The sequence below is a fragment of the Quercus lobata genome, chromosome 6, assembly GCF_001633185.2.
Source record: "Quercus lobata isolate SW786 chromosome 6, ValleyOak3.0 Primary Assembly, whole genome shotgun sequence".
Lineage (NCBI taxonomy): Eukaryota > Viridiplantae > Streptophyta > Magnoliopsida > Fagales > Fagaceae > Quercus > Quercus lobata.
Genome location: NC_044909.1, coordinates 44,246,600 through 44,261,486, shown reverse-complemented (window position 1 = coordinate 44,261,486; position 14,887 = coordinate 44,246,600). Strand labels below are relative to the sequence as shown.

Sequence of the window (14,887 nt, the reverse complement as noted above, 5' to 3'; positions counted from 1 at the left end):
AATTGAAATGAAGTGTAAATTCGGCAAAAAAAAGTGTATAGCCTTTTTGCTTTTTGTCTCATCTTTTAGCAAATAAGCAACAAAACTAATTTATTTGAAAATAAACTAACATTTATCAGTTTGTCTCACATTTAGAAAATAATCTACCTAAACTTACGGGATGTCAAAATCAATCAAAGGATGTTGATAAGACTACTTCGGAGGGCTTTCTAGTGAAGATAAGGCATGTGACTAACGCCAGAATCAAAAGAACCCTCTGATCGCACATCATGACTCATGAACATGGGTGGGTCATTTCATCAAACACTAATTAGCCCAATTAAAGGAAATCAATTGCCCACACTTCTACATCAAGATAAGATTAGAGTAATGTTCTTAACACCATATTACAAAGGAAGGTCAAATAGGAATCCTACCTTACAAAAAAGCATAGTACCCTCATACCGCACAGCCAACTATGGTCAATGCAGTTCGGGGGCTGAAAGACAACAATATTTTGACTGGCGAATGGAAACATTTTATCTAGAGTAAAAGTTTAAACAATTTGCAGTCACCTAAACATAGAACACCGAACACCAGGATGCAGATACTTCACGAGGTTTTGCCATCACCTTTACTTTCTGATGAATCCAATGCTGGTTTCTTTGTTTGACTTGATTCGTCAGAGCCTGAGCTCGTCAACACTCGCTTGACTCCTCTTCCTACCACGCCTAGATGTGTGACTCCGGAAGACCCATTTGTGTGCGCAGTAGAAACAGTTGGGGAGTCAAAACCTCCATTGCTGTTTGCAGTACCCATCTGTGAGGAGTTCATCACTGCTGGAGATGCACTCTTTTCACTGACTCTTGACTTAAGAGCTGCCATCCCCAGGATTTCGGAAAGGATCGACTTCGGATTTTGGGCCACTTGTTGAAGATCTTCAAGCTGCAAAGCAAAGGATGGATGATGTACTCAGGATGAAGTTACATATGCACATTTTCAAATTCTTACACACAAAAAAAACTTACCTTCTTCTCTAGCTCACCACAGAGGCCAATGAGTGTTTCAATCTCTGCTCCTTTTTCTGTCACAGAATTATCAGACTCAGAAACATTGGTGTTTACACCCTGATCTAGCTCAGAAGCAGTAGATGAAGTTCTTGATTCTGAAACACTCTTTACTTCATTTGTGAGTCGCTGCACCCGAGACTTGCAAACTGACACAGCCTTCTGGCAATATGGAGTGGCCTCCTCAGGTTTGGAACCAATCTCCAGACACAAACATATCCGGAAATTTCTGAAGTTCTACAGTTAAGGTTGGCACTCAATGGGAACAAAAGAAATAATTTCTGATATACATAACAATTAATGAACTCATAAACCTTACTGCTTATCAAATCAAAAGCTCACAAAATACATTCATTTATTGGAAACTTCTCTCTACATAAATAAGGTCTGAGCAGTTACTGAAGATGGACATCTCAATACGTAGGTATATTCTACTTGAAAAGGATACAGTTCAGCTATCTGTCTACTGTCTGGTTCAACCAGCCGTTCTAAGATAGATAGTGCTTTCTGGTAGTCACTGAGTGAAGTTTCAATGTCCTCTACATGGAACATAACCAAGACATAATTCATGTTTAAGATAGATAAGAGGCTTTCATAGAAATCCACCACAAAGATTATTATGGAATCAAAAAGGAAGAATAAAAAAAGGGGTAATGATCTCCATAAACAACAAAAAGAAATCCACCCAAAAAAAAAAAAAAGACATACCTCTTTCCAGAGCAACTTCTGCCAGTGCTGATAATATGTCCACTTTTTCTATTGTGTCATCTGCCTGTTTTTCAACAATTGCTCTTGCAATATCTAGCATTTTCCATGCCAAATCAAGGTCAGACTCATCCTCATCAGCTTCAGCCAGATCCTCAACTTCACTATCCCCATCATCATCTTCTTGGTCTTTTCCACTGGAAACTGAACCAGAACAAAGAAAGAACAAGAGAGTAAGAAACTAACCTGAGGACACAATCTCAAATTATGATGACAACAATACAAGAGTATCGTAATCTTGTAGACGCTAACTGAAAATGGTAAAAGGGACAAACTACGAAGATGAATGTCCTCAACTTAATGTATTAATATTCAATAATTAAACTCAGTGTCTTATCACTACAACACTGGGGATTCCAATATTTCATTCTCAACCACAATCAAAGTGCATTTAGATCCATATCCATTAAGAGCCAATTAAATCCCACCTAGTCACTTCTCTTTAGGTAATTTTTCATTTAAGAACCATGCCTGTGGTAAATAGGAATGTGAATGTGTTTGTGACACATAAAGATTCCAGTGGTATTCAAAATGTAATTTACACAGCCTGTTGTCCTATAAGGTTGAAGGTGCACTATTTAAATTGGCTAATCTAAACCAGAATCTGGGAAAATAAACAGCATTGAGGATGTTAAACCATCAGAGATTGTGCATTCTCATGTGCATATATACACTACATTTGAGGCATCACCATTATCTCAATAGCTTACATATGAGTCTGTCTATTTGCACATCAGTGCCTAACTCACATATAGAACACATTCTAGCTATGAATAGATAAATTTTGTTGTAAAAGGATCAATTAGAAGGGCATGAAACACACATAAACATAATTTAGACAAGGAAATTGTGAAGTGCACCTGAAGTTAGAATGTTAGATTATTGTACTCAACAAATTAGACAAAAACATAGTGTTCACAATACAAAAAAGAAAGAACTGATGGCAAATGAAGATTCTCCAACAAAGATAAATTTCATGTTTGTAACATACCAAACATAACATATACATGAATTTAACTTACTCAGGTTTGTGGGTGCATGTTCAAGAACCAGTAACAATTATTATGGTGATAACTTCACAAAACGGTTCATATTGAAAGACATTTCTCTTTATATATGTAGTTCAAAAGATGGGACTGGGATCTTTGCAAGCAGCTATACTGGTAACAGACAGAAATGGGCACAATGTCTTTTGTATGCCAACAATTGTCTGAAACACTTTTTGATTGGTAACAGTTATCTGAAACTCATTGGCCATATCACACATTGGATATCAATTCACACAAATGAATTTGCTGCCAAAAAAAAATGTAAATTTATGCACAGAAGCATTTGCATTGCTTCATTTATGAGCAAAACAAAAAAAGAAAATTGATAAACAGGTATTAGTTTAAACAAATTATCAATAAATGTAATGAGCAAGATACTTACCATCATCTACTGCTCCTTCCTGATTAGTCGTACTAGCACTCTGTTCAGCATTACTTGCAACAGAAGCAGTTGATGATTCCCCCTTTAAAGTATTCTTAACAGAGCCATCTTTAGTAGAGTTTTGTTGAGAATCACCCTCCTTTTTGGGTACAGCACCCAATGGATCAGCCTCATCTTGAGCCTTGTACAGCAAAGTACATCCATATTTGTAGTACGCACGGACACATTCAGGAGCAAGTTCACCATAATGGGCAACCCTAATTTCATAAAATAAGATCAAATACAACTCTACCCATAAATCATCTGGCATAGATGCAGGGGTGGCATTACACTTAATTCAGGGGTTTCAAACAGTGTTGTTAAAAGCGCTAAGCGCACTTAAGCGCAAAGGCCTCCTGAAGCCTAGGCGCAAAGCGCAAGTGCACGCCTGATCGATGTGAAGCGCACATTTTAAAAAAAATTAATAAATTAAAAAATATATATTAATGATCAATACAACAATCAAGTGATCAATTAATCATATAAATTACAATAAAACATTTTATATAATTTATATAACATTTATATAATTCATTTGTGCTTTACAAAATATATGCAACCATGATATTTGATGGCCATGATTACAAAACATGGTTGAATCAAAATAGAAGTATAGAACCAAGAAGGCAAAGGCTAAAAAGTACTAGAATGTTAAATAATGTTATCTTTGTGAGTGTCTGATTTAGCGACTGTTTGTATGGTTGTGGTTAAAAGTTCAAAAATATCTAAAGAGATAGGCTTAGGTGTATGGTAGCACACCACACTATTAGTTTTTATATATTAAATCAATGGCTTATATCAAACATATTTAGATCTAATGGCTAAAAATCAAATCAAGATTAAAAAAAAAAAAATTACAAAAAGCTCAAAAAAGCGTGCTTTGCGCTTAATAAAAAAAACCTCAAAAAAGCACACTTTTGTGAGGGCGCTTCGCTTTAGAGGGAAAAAGCCCCAAGGGCTCTGTGCTTTGCGCTTAAAGCTCGAAAAAGCGGGCTTTTGTGAGGGTAGTTCGCTTTAGAGGGAAAAAGCCCCAAAGGCTCTGCGCTTAAGCACGCTTTTAACAACACTGGTTTCAAATGAACCCCCTGACTTAAAAAAAATATATATATATATATATATATTTATAACATTTTTTTATTAGTGTAATTTACTCTTCAAAATATTTTTGTACACCCTAACTTAAAATTTACACATTACGCTTACAGATCAGCTCATCTCAAAATCAAATAACAACACAATTCACAAATCACTCCCTCTCTCGAATCTCATCTCATCTCTCTTCTCTATCTGACTATCTTGGTATTTCCAACTCTAAGAGCAAAATGTGAGTGTTTGAGTGTCTCTCTCTTTAATTATTATAAATTTATATTATACATGTTTGTGTGTGAGTGTTTGATTTTGATTGTGTGCGTTATTATTATTATTGTTTGTTATAATGTTATTTGTGTGAATGTGTGTATGTATAGTATACATATAATATAACTTTATATAATTTAATAATAACACAGAGGGTTTGTTACATGGGTGTGTATCGTTATCATGTTATAATAAATTTTTGTTATGAAGTTAGTGATTCAAGAAAAAAATTAGTAAAAATAGTAATTGTTCAAGAATTTGATTGGTCAAATAGATATTTAGTATATTATTTATGTATGGATGAGTGTGGTTGCATGGGTCAATAATTAATACAGTACAAGTGAGTTGAGTTTTGTCATTCAATTTAAAATATTTATAAAAACAATGGCAAATAAATAATAAGAATGGCATAAAAATAAAAAATGTTATACAAACTTAACAAAGTAAAATAGTCACATCTACCCTCATTGACAACAGATAATGACAACTAATCACTATCATGTAACAATTTCAAAATACGAAAACTAGTAGAAGGAAATTATAAAACTCCATGTATTTGAGTGTTTTTTTTTGGTTGATATCTCAGTATATTGAAGTTCTATTTTTATTAAATTTTGGTCAATTGAAATTTCTTAATGACCCCCCTGAAAAAAATTCCCTGTAGACGCCATTGCTTAAAGATGAAGAATCTTACAATTCCAAATGAACCGAATCAACAAGATTGAAACAAATTCATATGAAAATCAGGGTTTTCAAATTGTGTGAAGCTCCATTTAACAATCTTAAGCAATATTTGAAAAAAAAAATTCTAGTTTATGATAAACACACACACTGTGGCTAAACTGAGCAAAACCCTAGAAACCAAAGGCACCTAAGCAAATATGCAATAGCTAATAAGAAATGCTTTTCCACCTAAAATTCAATTTTCCTCGAGAATTTCTCAGCAACCAACAGAAAAAAAGTGGAAAAAGGCGAAACCTGATTTCTAGGGCACGGCTGAAGCACTCGGCGGCCTCGTCGAAATCGTTGTCCTTGAGAGCCTTGGAGCCCCTATCCATCAAGTCGTCGGAAAACTCCAAGGACTTCTCGTCGGAGGAAGAGAGCGCCGAAGTCTCGGCTCCGTTGTTGATGTTGTTGTTGCAAGTGGATTCGGTGCCTCCCTGAGCGTTGGACTCTATGGTGGCGTCGTTGGAGGTGTCGGCATTTGGGGCTAGGGTTTCGTCCCCTTTCATTGTGACTGAGGCCTCTGATTCCGATGTGGGATTCTGACTGTCTTTCTCTTCCACCATTGCTTTTTTGAAATGGGAGGGTTTCGTGTTTTTCTCTTTTCGGTGCTTCAAAAAAACTAAAACCCTCTTATTGTTGTGGCGGAAAAAGTAATATATAGAGAGGGAGTTCAAAGTAGAAAGATGAAATTATACGACACGTTGCGGCCATACTTCTTATGCCACCTGAAGCGTATATCAAAGTCAAGGTGTACAACAATTTAGAGCGCGAATATTGCTGTCAATCTAAGATGTCCGAATTACCCCAAAAATGGTTTTGCATAATAGTTTATTTGTAAATAATTTTTTTTTTTTCTTTTTAAGAAAAGAAGCCTGTAGATTTTATTGTAGTAAATTTAGTCAAACCAGCTAAGATTATAGGATTGGGATATAAAGGAATATTCTCCATCAACACCAATAAATCGCTAATATGTCTAATATGTGTAGTAAATTCAGTTATACCAGCTAAGATTATAGCATTGAGATGTAAAGGAATATCATTTATCCACACTAGTAAGTTGTTAATATGTTTAGCATGCTTAGTAAGGTTGTGAGTTATAAAATTATCTCATATTCGAATGTGAGAAAAACTAACACCATTAAAAGAATTTATAAGAATCTTCACATCCGTAATCAAATGACTAAAAGAAGCAAAACACTCTTTCACCTTTCAAGGAACTCTACTTTCAAATCACCCTCAAGAATGATATATGAAATGTTGAAGTCTTGTGCAAAAATCAAAATTCTCACTGCCGCCAATGCTTCCACTTCAACAACTATAGGGGGGAACACACTTCTGGGACATGGAGGCTAAAACCATCCTCAACTCATTTTGAATCACTCTCATTAAACCTATAACTCCATCCTCTTTGAAAGTGTCCCCATCAAAATTAATTTTGAATACTGATGTTGAGGGAGGTTACCATTTAACCCGAGAAGGGATGTGGGTTATGGATAACCAATTTGAGTGGGAGAGCTCGAATAAAATTGGCGAGAGTAGACATGGCATTAAGAATGACTTGATCAATGGGAAAACTTTTGTTACTAAGGTTAAATATGAATATATACCATACAATTAATAAATAAGGGTAAATTATATTAATCTTCTTTGAAGTTTTACAAAGTAACACCCTATCCCATATGTTTTAAAAAATGTCACCCCAACCCTTGACATTTTTATAAATTCTAACAATTAAATCATATCCTCTCCTACTATTACTCCCTCTACCATAATATTCTATTTAAAAAAATTCCTACACATTTAACAAATTCAAAAGAGTTGTGTCATTCATTCATATACCTCAAAGGGATAGTGCCATTTGGCCCATAGTTTAGGTAGGTTTTTTATTTTTCTTTTTTAAGTGGAATATTATGTTAATATATATATATATATATATATTTGATAAGGTATATATATATTTGATAAGGCATGAACCATATGTTACAATTATACAAACCTCAAAGGATAAATTGATAAAATGTCATTTCTTAAAGGGGAAGTGTTATTTCATAAAACCTCAAAATATAACTGTGTGAGAGGTAAGATCCGAGTACAAAATATAGCCTGTGAGCCCAGTCCAAGGAGGTAGAAAAATTCATCCCCACATTAGTCCTGAACTAACATGTAAATGAGAACCTGAGAATAAGGGATGAAGAGGCTAACCGCTTGAGGGTCAGGCCGAGGAGCGAGTGCTCCTCAAGAGGCGTAGGCAGGTCACTTACACCGGAAAACAAAATATCGAAGAAGACGGTAAAGACGTGCAAGTAAAGAATAAGGGAAATATCCTGATAAAGTAACTATCACCTCCGCATTCAATGCACTACACCAATTCAGCTAGCCGCATTAATGAAGGAATGACCCCTGAACAGTGCCTTCATAGCTTAAAGCACATTCTACCACCTTCAACAAAACCTTGGTGGGACAAGCATTTAAGAGAAGGTTTGTGACTCTACAAGTGGAGGGCCATAATGCAATTCAGTTAGTCACATAAAGAAAGGAAACCCCTTCAGAATAGGGGACGAAAAAGAAAAAAAGAAAAAGAAAAACATACTCGAAAAAAAGAAAAAGAAAAACATACTCTATCCAACGTTATCTTGTAACCAAGACTAAATATTATATGAACAATTCCTCCTCAGCCTTATGCAAGGAAGTGTTAATCCCAAATTTGGCTTCTTTTTAAGAATCACTTGATGTTTTTCCTTCATTAATTTACTAGCTAAACTATACAAGCAAACCAAGATTGACCTTGCAAACCCTTTCTCTAACAAATTAATTGTATTGGACCGTTATATTCAAACAACCTATTCTCATTTGGCTTAGCTGGTTTGAGCCTTCACAATAACATGCCCAATATATAAATAAGCACAAGTATAATATATGAATATGGGAAAAATTTAACCTTGTTTTCTAATCCAAGAAAATAAACTAACCATGTCAATAAATTACAAATCTCTTAACATTTATTTTTAAGTTATTGATAATATAAGAATTTATTTCATGGTAAATATTATATAAGATAAATTACCTTCATAGCTAAGAGCCTTAAAGCTCAATGACACCTTCTAATATTTCTAAACAAAGATATCTAGAAATCAAATTCGTCCTCCCTTATTGTAATTTTTAAATTATTACAAATAAAAAGAAATAGTTTCAATCGAGACTATTTAATGAAATTGTTTCTGAAATAAATTATTATTTAATGAAAATCAAATAAATAGCACACCAAAAAAACGTATAACTCTATGTAGGGACACGATTCGTGGCGGACCGTAACAGCGTCGAGTTCGCACGTAAAACGGCCCTAACAATATCATTTGTAGAGCGTGGGTTTGAAAGGTTAGGCCTTGATCGATAGGCGGTGGGTTTTTCAGGGGATTCCTACAAGGTTAAATGATCGTCACCTCTAGAGTACTTCTCATGGAGGTGGGCTGGGAGGCTCTCCTTTCTTGGCCATTTTTCCCAGCCTCCTCCCTTTAGGTTGCTTATTTTTCCTTTTATATTTGCCTGCGTTCATTGTCCTTCGTCCACGTATTGGATCAACCTTTCCTAGATTGATACTTGTCCCATCAGCCCATATTCAAAGTCGTTGGGGGTGGTTGTAAAAGCCAAAGAATGCGGCTTTGTCAGGTTCAGAGCATTGAATGGCAGTAAGGGCAGCTTTCCCTGGATATTTTAGATCTTTTTTCCGAGTTTCAGTTTTATACCATTTTTACCCTTCTTTACGAGGGGGAACTTTGGGTCTGCCGAGGACTGAACTACCCTCGACGGTACCCAAAGTCTATTTCGTTGAACTTGGGCCATAATCCTCCTCGGCTTGGCCCATAAATCATTTACACCCTACATTAGCCCCTCAAAACCCGGCTGTCCAACCCCTGGGCTGGACAGGGGGGTTTTGGTGACGCCAAACTTCTTCCTGTGGCCCAATCCATTCGGCCTATTAAACACGCTGGCGTTTCCTCATATGCCCAAGAGATTCACCGGTCTACGAGATAGTTTTTAATTTCGCGCTTGAGGCGTTCTTATCGCTTGGGGTATCCAAAACGAGCTTTGAATAATCACTATTTACGAGACTACTTTAATTCGACGGTTTATTCTGATGGGGTGGAGAAGTGGAACCGGCGTGTTTGGGTTTGCTGATTCCTTTGGAGATCTGAACCTATTAAATGCCTCCCTTAGGATTCGGTTTACTCGCTGGTTTATACGCTTAATCGTAAAATACTTTACCATAACAACAAGGGATGCAAAAGCCCCACCCCTCCCAAAAACACCACGTTCCGATAAAACTTATCATGGCTCGATCGGGACAAGGATGGCGAAGACTCAAAATCAACCTCATCTTTCTTTCAGTCAAAATCCGAAGTAGGGACTCGTCACGTCAAACTTTCGACGTGACGGAGTCGAGAACACCCAAGACCGTTACCACCCGGCTCCTCACGAGCGTACCTAATATGGCACCGGCGTGTTAGGAGTCAGGGCTGAGGCAGGGGCTAAGCGTTTCTGCTTCTCCCTCTTTTGCTCCTTGGTGCCCTCCCCCTCCCTCTTCTTATTGTCTTCCCAGCACCAGTTCCGCCCTGATGCTGTTTCTTTTCTATCTTTTGCTCCTCTCTTTGTCTCTTCATCCCTCTCTCTTCTTCTTCTCCTTCTTTACTCATGTCCTCCATTTTCTTTATTCATCCCCTTCGTCTTCGTCATTGATTTCTTCCTTACTATTTCCTTCTTCTTCATCCATTTTCTTTTTTAAAGTGAGTCCCTTTCTTAGTATGAGCAGCAATGAGGCAGAGATCGGAGAAACTTTGAAGACGAGTTTAAAAGACGCTTGACAGTTTACTTTTCTGTACTACAGATATAATGGTTGCTTAGGCAGTTTACATTTTGTATAGGCTCGTTTGAGCCCCTTTTTGTATGTTGTAGCAATTTTTCATATCAATAAAGATTGTTGTCTACCTTGTTTCGCATATTATGTCTTTATGTTTTCGTAAACTTGCAAGCACTGCTCGGCACAATAATATAGCATCTAACTCAATGACGACTAAGACCAAAATATTTGATAATAAAATGATGTCGCCATAGCTTTGATAGAAGTGCTTGGCACAATAAGGCCGACCCGTAAAAAATAGTACTTACCCGGAACTAGCCGAGGAGAGAACCGAAGGTTTGACGCCGTGTGAGAAATAACCGTCCGAGGACATATCCCCTGCCAAATGAACAGCCCTCTTATACGACTAAATGCTGGGGCGTTCCACCACCTTCCTTACCCCCTTATTGGCCTTAACCTTCTATGGTGTTTAAGCCGTAGACGAAGTGACTTGACGTTTTTATCAAGTAGCCCATCTTACGAAATTCAAACCTTTACTTACCCAAGTATTTGGTTTCCCCATAGGCTTGAGTCCGAGGACCATGCAAGACATAGGTTCTGTCCAACACTTGTAATTTTCATCTTTCGTACTTGGTTTCCCATAGGCTTGAGTCCGAGGACCATTCAAGACCTAGGTTCTGTCCCCGGGCCCTTGTGCTAAATCGGGCCTGGGCCGTGAGTTGACTGGGCCCAAAATTAGGGGGTATTTCCGTATTCTCAGGCCACGCGATATTTTCTGGGCGTCCCAGTATTCGAGGTGCGCCTTCTCGAGACTCCTCTAACTTCAGGGTTGCAGATGACGTTGGAAATCGAGCCAGAGACATTTTGTCTGTAGCGTTCCTTGGGACGCTGCGTGAATTAAATGCCACTATCTTATCTTTTGATATAAATAGGAGAGAAAGTTACTTTTCCTACGCACAAATCCTTCAGCTTCCTCCTTTAGGAAATCATGTTTGAGGCGAGGGTTAGGGAAAAAGAATTTTCTCCACCGCGGAGGCGCCGTGTCCTCTCGAGACTCGAAGGAGTGATGCACGGGCCAAGAAAGCATAAATTTAAAGAGAAGTTTACACTTCTACGGAGGGGGGAGGGTGTCTCCCCTCCTTTCAGTCAAAATCTGAAGCAGGTTCTGGTCATGCCAGATTTTTGGTATGTCCGAAGAAGGAATTTCCACCATCAGCACTGTCTACCTTGTAACCGGCAAATTCTTGCGGGGGCTTCCCAACTTCCGGCTCCCTGCGCCTTTTCTGTAGACGGTGTTAGCCTGAGGTCAGGTTCTTTTGCTGCCTGAGTTATGGGCATGCAGAAGTGTCGAGGAATAGTTTCCTTAGACAATAACTTGGCGCAGTAGCCAACCTCTCCTCTGAGCTGTCCCCACGGCCTTATTTCCACTCGCTTGTATTTTCCTTTACTTATATAATCAGCTTCAGTGTAAGCTTGTTTCAGCTTTTCATTGTACACTGTACTGTTCCTTTGTCTTAATAAAATATGTGTCTATTTCTCCATACATATCTTCCTTCTCCGTAACAACTACTTTATGCATGAATATTAAATGCAAGCTTGCCCTTAAGGATATTCCAGGCAGAAAAAATGCTTTAACACAGGTTCCTTCTAATTTAAACTCACAAATATTATCAAGTATAACAATGGTAACTTTCAATAAATTAAATTCCTGGAACTAACCGGGATAAGCGCTGAATATTACGCGATGCATGCTAGACCGATGTTCGAGAACGATAATCTCTAAATAATTCGTCTGAAAGGGTAGCTAAGTAGCGAGGGACCTTGGTTGTGCTTTTGGGGTAATATGTTGCGCCGTATCGCATCAACCCCTTTGATACTGGGGATCCGATGGTAGACCGAGGAATCCGCGCAATCAAGGTGTTAACCCGTCTGCTAACGCGGAATTCTCTTCGGAGGGATTTCGAGGTTTACGGGCCGTAGTTTTTTTTTCTTAAAATAGTTGGTTCCTCATCCAAGTAGTTGGTTTCCCCATAGGCTTAAGTCCGAGGACTATGCAATGCCTTGGTTCTGTCCAAAACCTAGTTTTCATTACATCCGGGTAGTTGGTTTCCCCTGAGGCTTGGGTCCGAGGACCATGCAATGCCTTGGTTCTGTCCAAAACCTAGTTTTCATTACATCCGGGTAGTTGGTTTCCCCTGAGGCTTGGGTCCGAGGACCATGCAATGCCTTGGTTCTGTCCAAAACCTAGTTTTCATTACATCCGGGTAGTTGGTTTCCCCTGAGGCTTGGGTCCGAGGACCATGCAATGCCTTGGTTCTGTCCAAAACCTAGTTTTCATTACATCCAGGTAGTTGGTTTCCCCAGAGGCTTGAGTCCGGTGGACCATGCAATGCCTTGGTTCTGTCAAAAACCTAGTTTTCTCTTTGTATGGGGCCTTGGCTCGCCTTTAGCTCTAGGGGAGCTAGCTCTTCAGCCAAGCCCCTTGAGTTTATCTATACGGTTAACGTTACCAAGCGCCTAGCTTGTTCTGTACGAGGAGCTTTAGCTTTTAGGGGAGTCAGCTCTTCAGCTAAGCCCCTCGTCAAGAAACGTAGCCCCTAGTGAGATTTTATACTTGAACTCTATAACCAACGGTTAGATAATCGAAGAAACTCTATCGACCCACTTCCTATGCCAACACACAAGCCCTTCCCACAGACGGCGCCAATTGTAGGGACACGATTCGTGGCGGACCGTAACAGCGTCGGGTTCGCACGTAAAACGACCCTAACAATATCATTTGTAGAGCGTGGGTTTGAAAGGCTAGGCCTTGATCGATAGGCGGTGGGTTTTTCAGGGGATTCCTACAAGGTTAAATGATCGTCACCTCTAGAGTACTTCTCATGGAGGTGGGCTGGGAGGCTCTCCTTTCTTGGCCATTTTTCCCAGCCTCCTCCCTTTAGGTTGCTTATTTTTCCTTTTATATTTGCCTGCGTTCATTGTCCTTCGTCCACGTATTGGATCAACCTTTCCTAGATTGATACTTGTCCCATCAGCCCATATTCAAAGTCGTTGGGGGTGGTTGTAAAAGCCAAAGAATGCGGCTTTGTCAGGTTCAGAGCATTGAATGGCAGTAAGGGCAGCTTTCCCTGGATATTTTAGATCTTTTTTCCGAGTTTCAGTTTTATACCATTTTTACCCTTCTTTACGAGGGGGAACTTTGGGTCTGTCGAGGACTGAACTACCATCGGCGGTACCCAAAGTCTATTTCGTTGAACTTGGGCCATAATCCTCCTCGGCTTGGCCCATAAATCATTTACACCCTACACTCTATAATTAAAAATTAAAAAATAAAAACTTTGATGTATAATTATCGATTGGCGCCATATTAAATACTTAATTGTTTAACCGCAAAAAGGAGGGTATATTCGTAAAGTGGTTAGTTAAAAAATAGCAGACCACATAACTCATTCACTTCACTTTGAGGATCAGACACATCGTTCGGAGTAGAGTAGTCTCATCCCACCAAGAACAACAACGACAACAAGAAGCCATGGCTTCCACAATAATCTCCCTCCAAACCCTCTCACTACGCCGCTTGCACAATGCGCCACCTACCACCTCTTGCAAGGCGCACGCTTCCAAACCTGCGCCGCCACCTCGCTCAACCACCTTTCTCTCCGGCAGGAGACAGCTGCTGTTCCTGCTGACGGCTTCGCCGGCTCTAACTGCGAGAGGTCCTCCGTCTCTCGCGGAGGATATTCCGTTTTTCGGGTTGAGAAAGAAGCTGAAGAAGGCTGAGGAGGAAACGGAGGAGATTGTGAAGGAGGGGTTCGAGGCGGCAGAGAAGGGAATCGTGTCGGTGGAGAAGGGAATTGTGACGGCGGAGAAGGGAATCCAAACGGCAGAGAGAGAGATCGAATCGGAAGTGAGTTTTGGAGGGTTGGCTCAGGCGGGAGCGGTGGCCGCAGCGGAGGTTGTGGCGATTTTGGTTGCTACTTCTATTGTGAACGGTATATTGGGTCCTGAAGCTCAAAAATCTTAAATAGTAGTTAGTGATTGTTTTTTTATATGTTTATTGTTGGTGTTAATTTGGTTGCATATATGGGAGGGTCTTGCTGTTGTGTAATGGTTTTGTAGAACAATGGTGATAAGCTTGTGAAGCATGTAAAGTGTAAACCACCCCTCTTATCTTATCTTATGAAGCTGTGTATGCACTTGAGAACAAGCAACTTGCCTATCCTGAATACTTTACCTACTATAGATGAGAGTTTTCTGAAATATTTTCCAGAGTTAAACATAAGTAGCTTTGGCTATTTGCTTTGTTGTTCTACTTACTACCACTTTATAGTGCAAAGTGGTAGTAAGTAGAAAAACAATGGTAGTTAATGCAAAGAGACTTTCTTTTTGGATAGAGAAGAGTAGATGAATCTCTTATAGATGTAAATTCTAGAATGAAAACTCTTAACTATATATCATGATAGTTTAGATAGTTTAGACACATTGTATTTCATTATTTGTGAAAAAGTAGAAGATTATAAACACTAGGAAGTGGGGAAAAAATGAAGACGAAGAAGGGAAATTACTCAAAAATAACGAAAACTAACCAACTTTATGAATGGATCATTTTCTTTATAGGTTTCCTTCATGAAAGTAGATAGTGAGGCATCCCCATCCCCACCCCAGCACA

General features: G+C 38.8%; 2 protein-coding genes across 2 annotated transcripts; one reads left to right on the top strand and one right to left on the bottom strand.

Annotated features, from left to right (window-relative positions):
• Nucleotides 1-310: 310 nt before the first annotated feature.
• Nucleotides 311-6,082, bottom strand: LOC115994552 (NASP-related protein sim3). The gene is made up of 6 exons (XM_031118758.1): nucleotides 5,616-6,082; nucleotides 3,243-3,499; nucleotides 1,755-1,955; nucleotides 1,495-1,585; nucleotides 1,008-1,275; nucleotides 311-924 (listed from the first exon to the last, which is right to left on the bottom strand). Exons 1-6 carry the CDS (start codon nucleotides 5,924-5,926, stop codon nucleotides 592-594), a joined length of 1,461 nt encoding a protein of 486 aa, XP_030974618.1. The 5' UTR covers nucleotides 5,927-6,082; the 3' UTR covers nucleotides 311-591.
• Nucleotides 6,083-13,652: 7,570 nt separating this feature from the next.
• Nucleotides 13,653-14,478, top strand: LOC115994554. The gene has a single exon (XM_031118760.1). The coding sequence runs from the start codon at nucleotides 13,751-13,753 to the stop codon at nucleotides 14,240-14,242; it is 492 nt and encodes a 163-aa protein (XP_030974620.1). The 5' UTR covers nucleotides 13,653-13,750; the 3' UTR covers nucleotides 14,243-14,478.
• Nucleotides 14,479-14,887: the final 409 nt, after the last annotated feature.

What these genes read in the sequence shown, in the direction of transcription:
- LOC115994552 (XM_031118758.1), bottom strand. Translation starts at nt 5,926, where the DNA reads ATGGTGGAAGAGAAAGACAGTCAGAATCCCACATCGGAATCAGAGGCC. An exon ending in AGCCGTGCCCTAGAAATCAG is followed by an intron (nt 3,500 to 5,615) that starts GTTTCGCCTTTT and finishes TTATGAAATTAG; the next exon opens with GGTTGCCCATTATGGTGAAC. An exon ending in AGTAGACAGATAGCTGAACT is followed by an intron (nt 1,276 to 1,494) that starts GTATCCTTTTCA and finishes GTAGAACTTCAG; the next exon opens with AAATTTCCGGATATGTTTGT.
- LOC115994554 (XM_031118760.1), top strand. Translation starts at nt 13,751, where the DNA reads ATGGCTTCCACAATAATCTCCCTCCAAACCCTCTCACTACGCCGCTTG.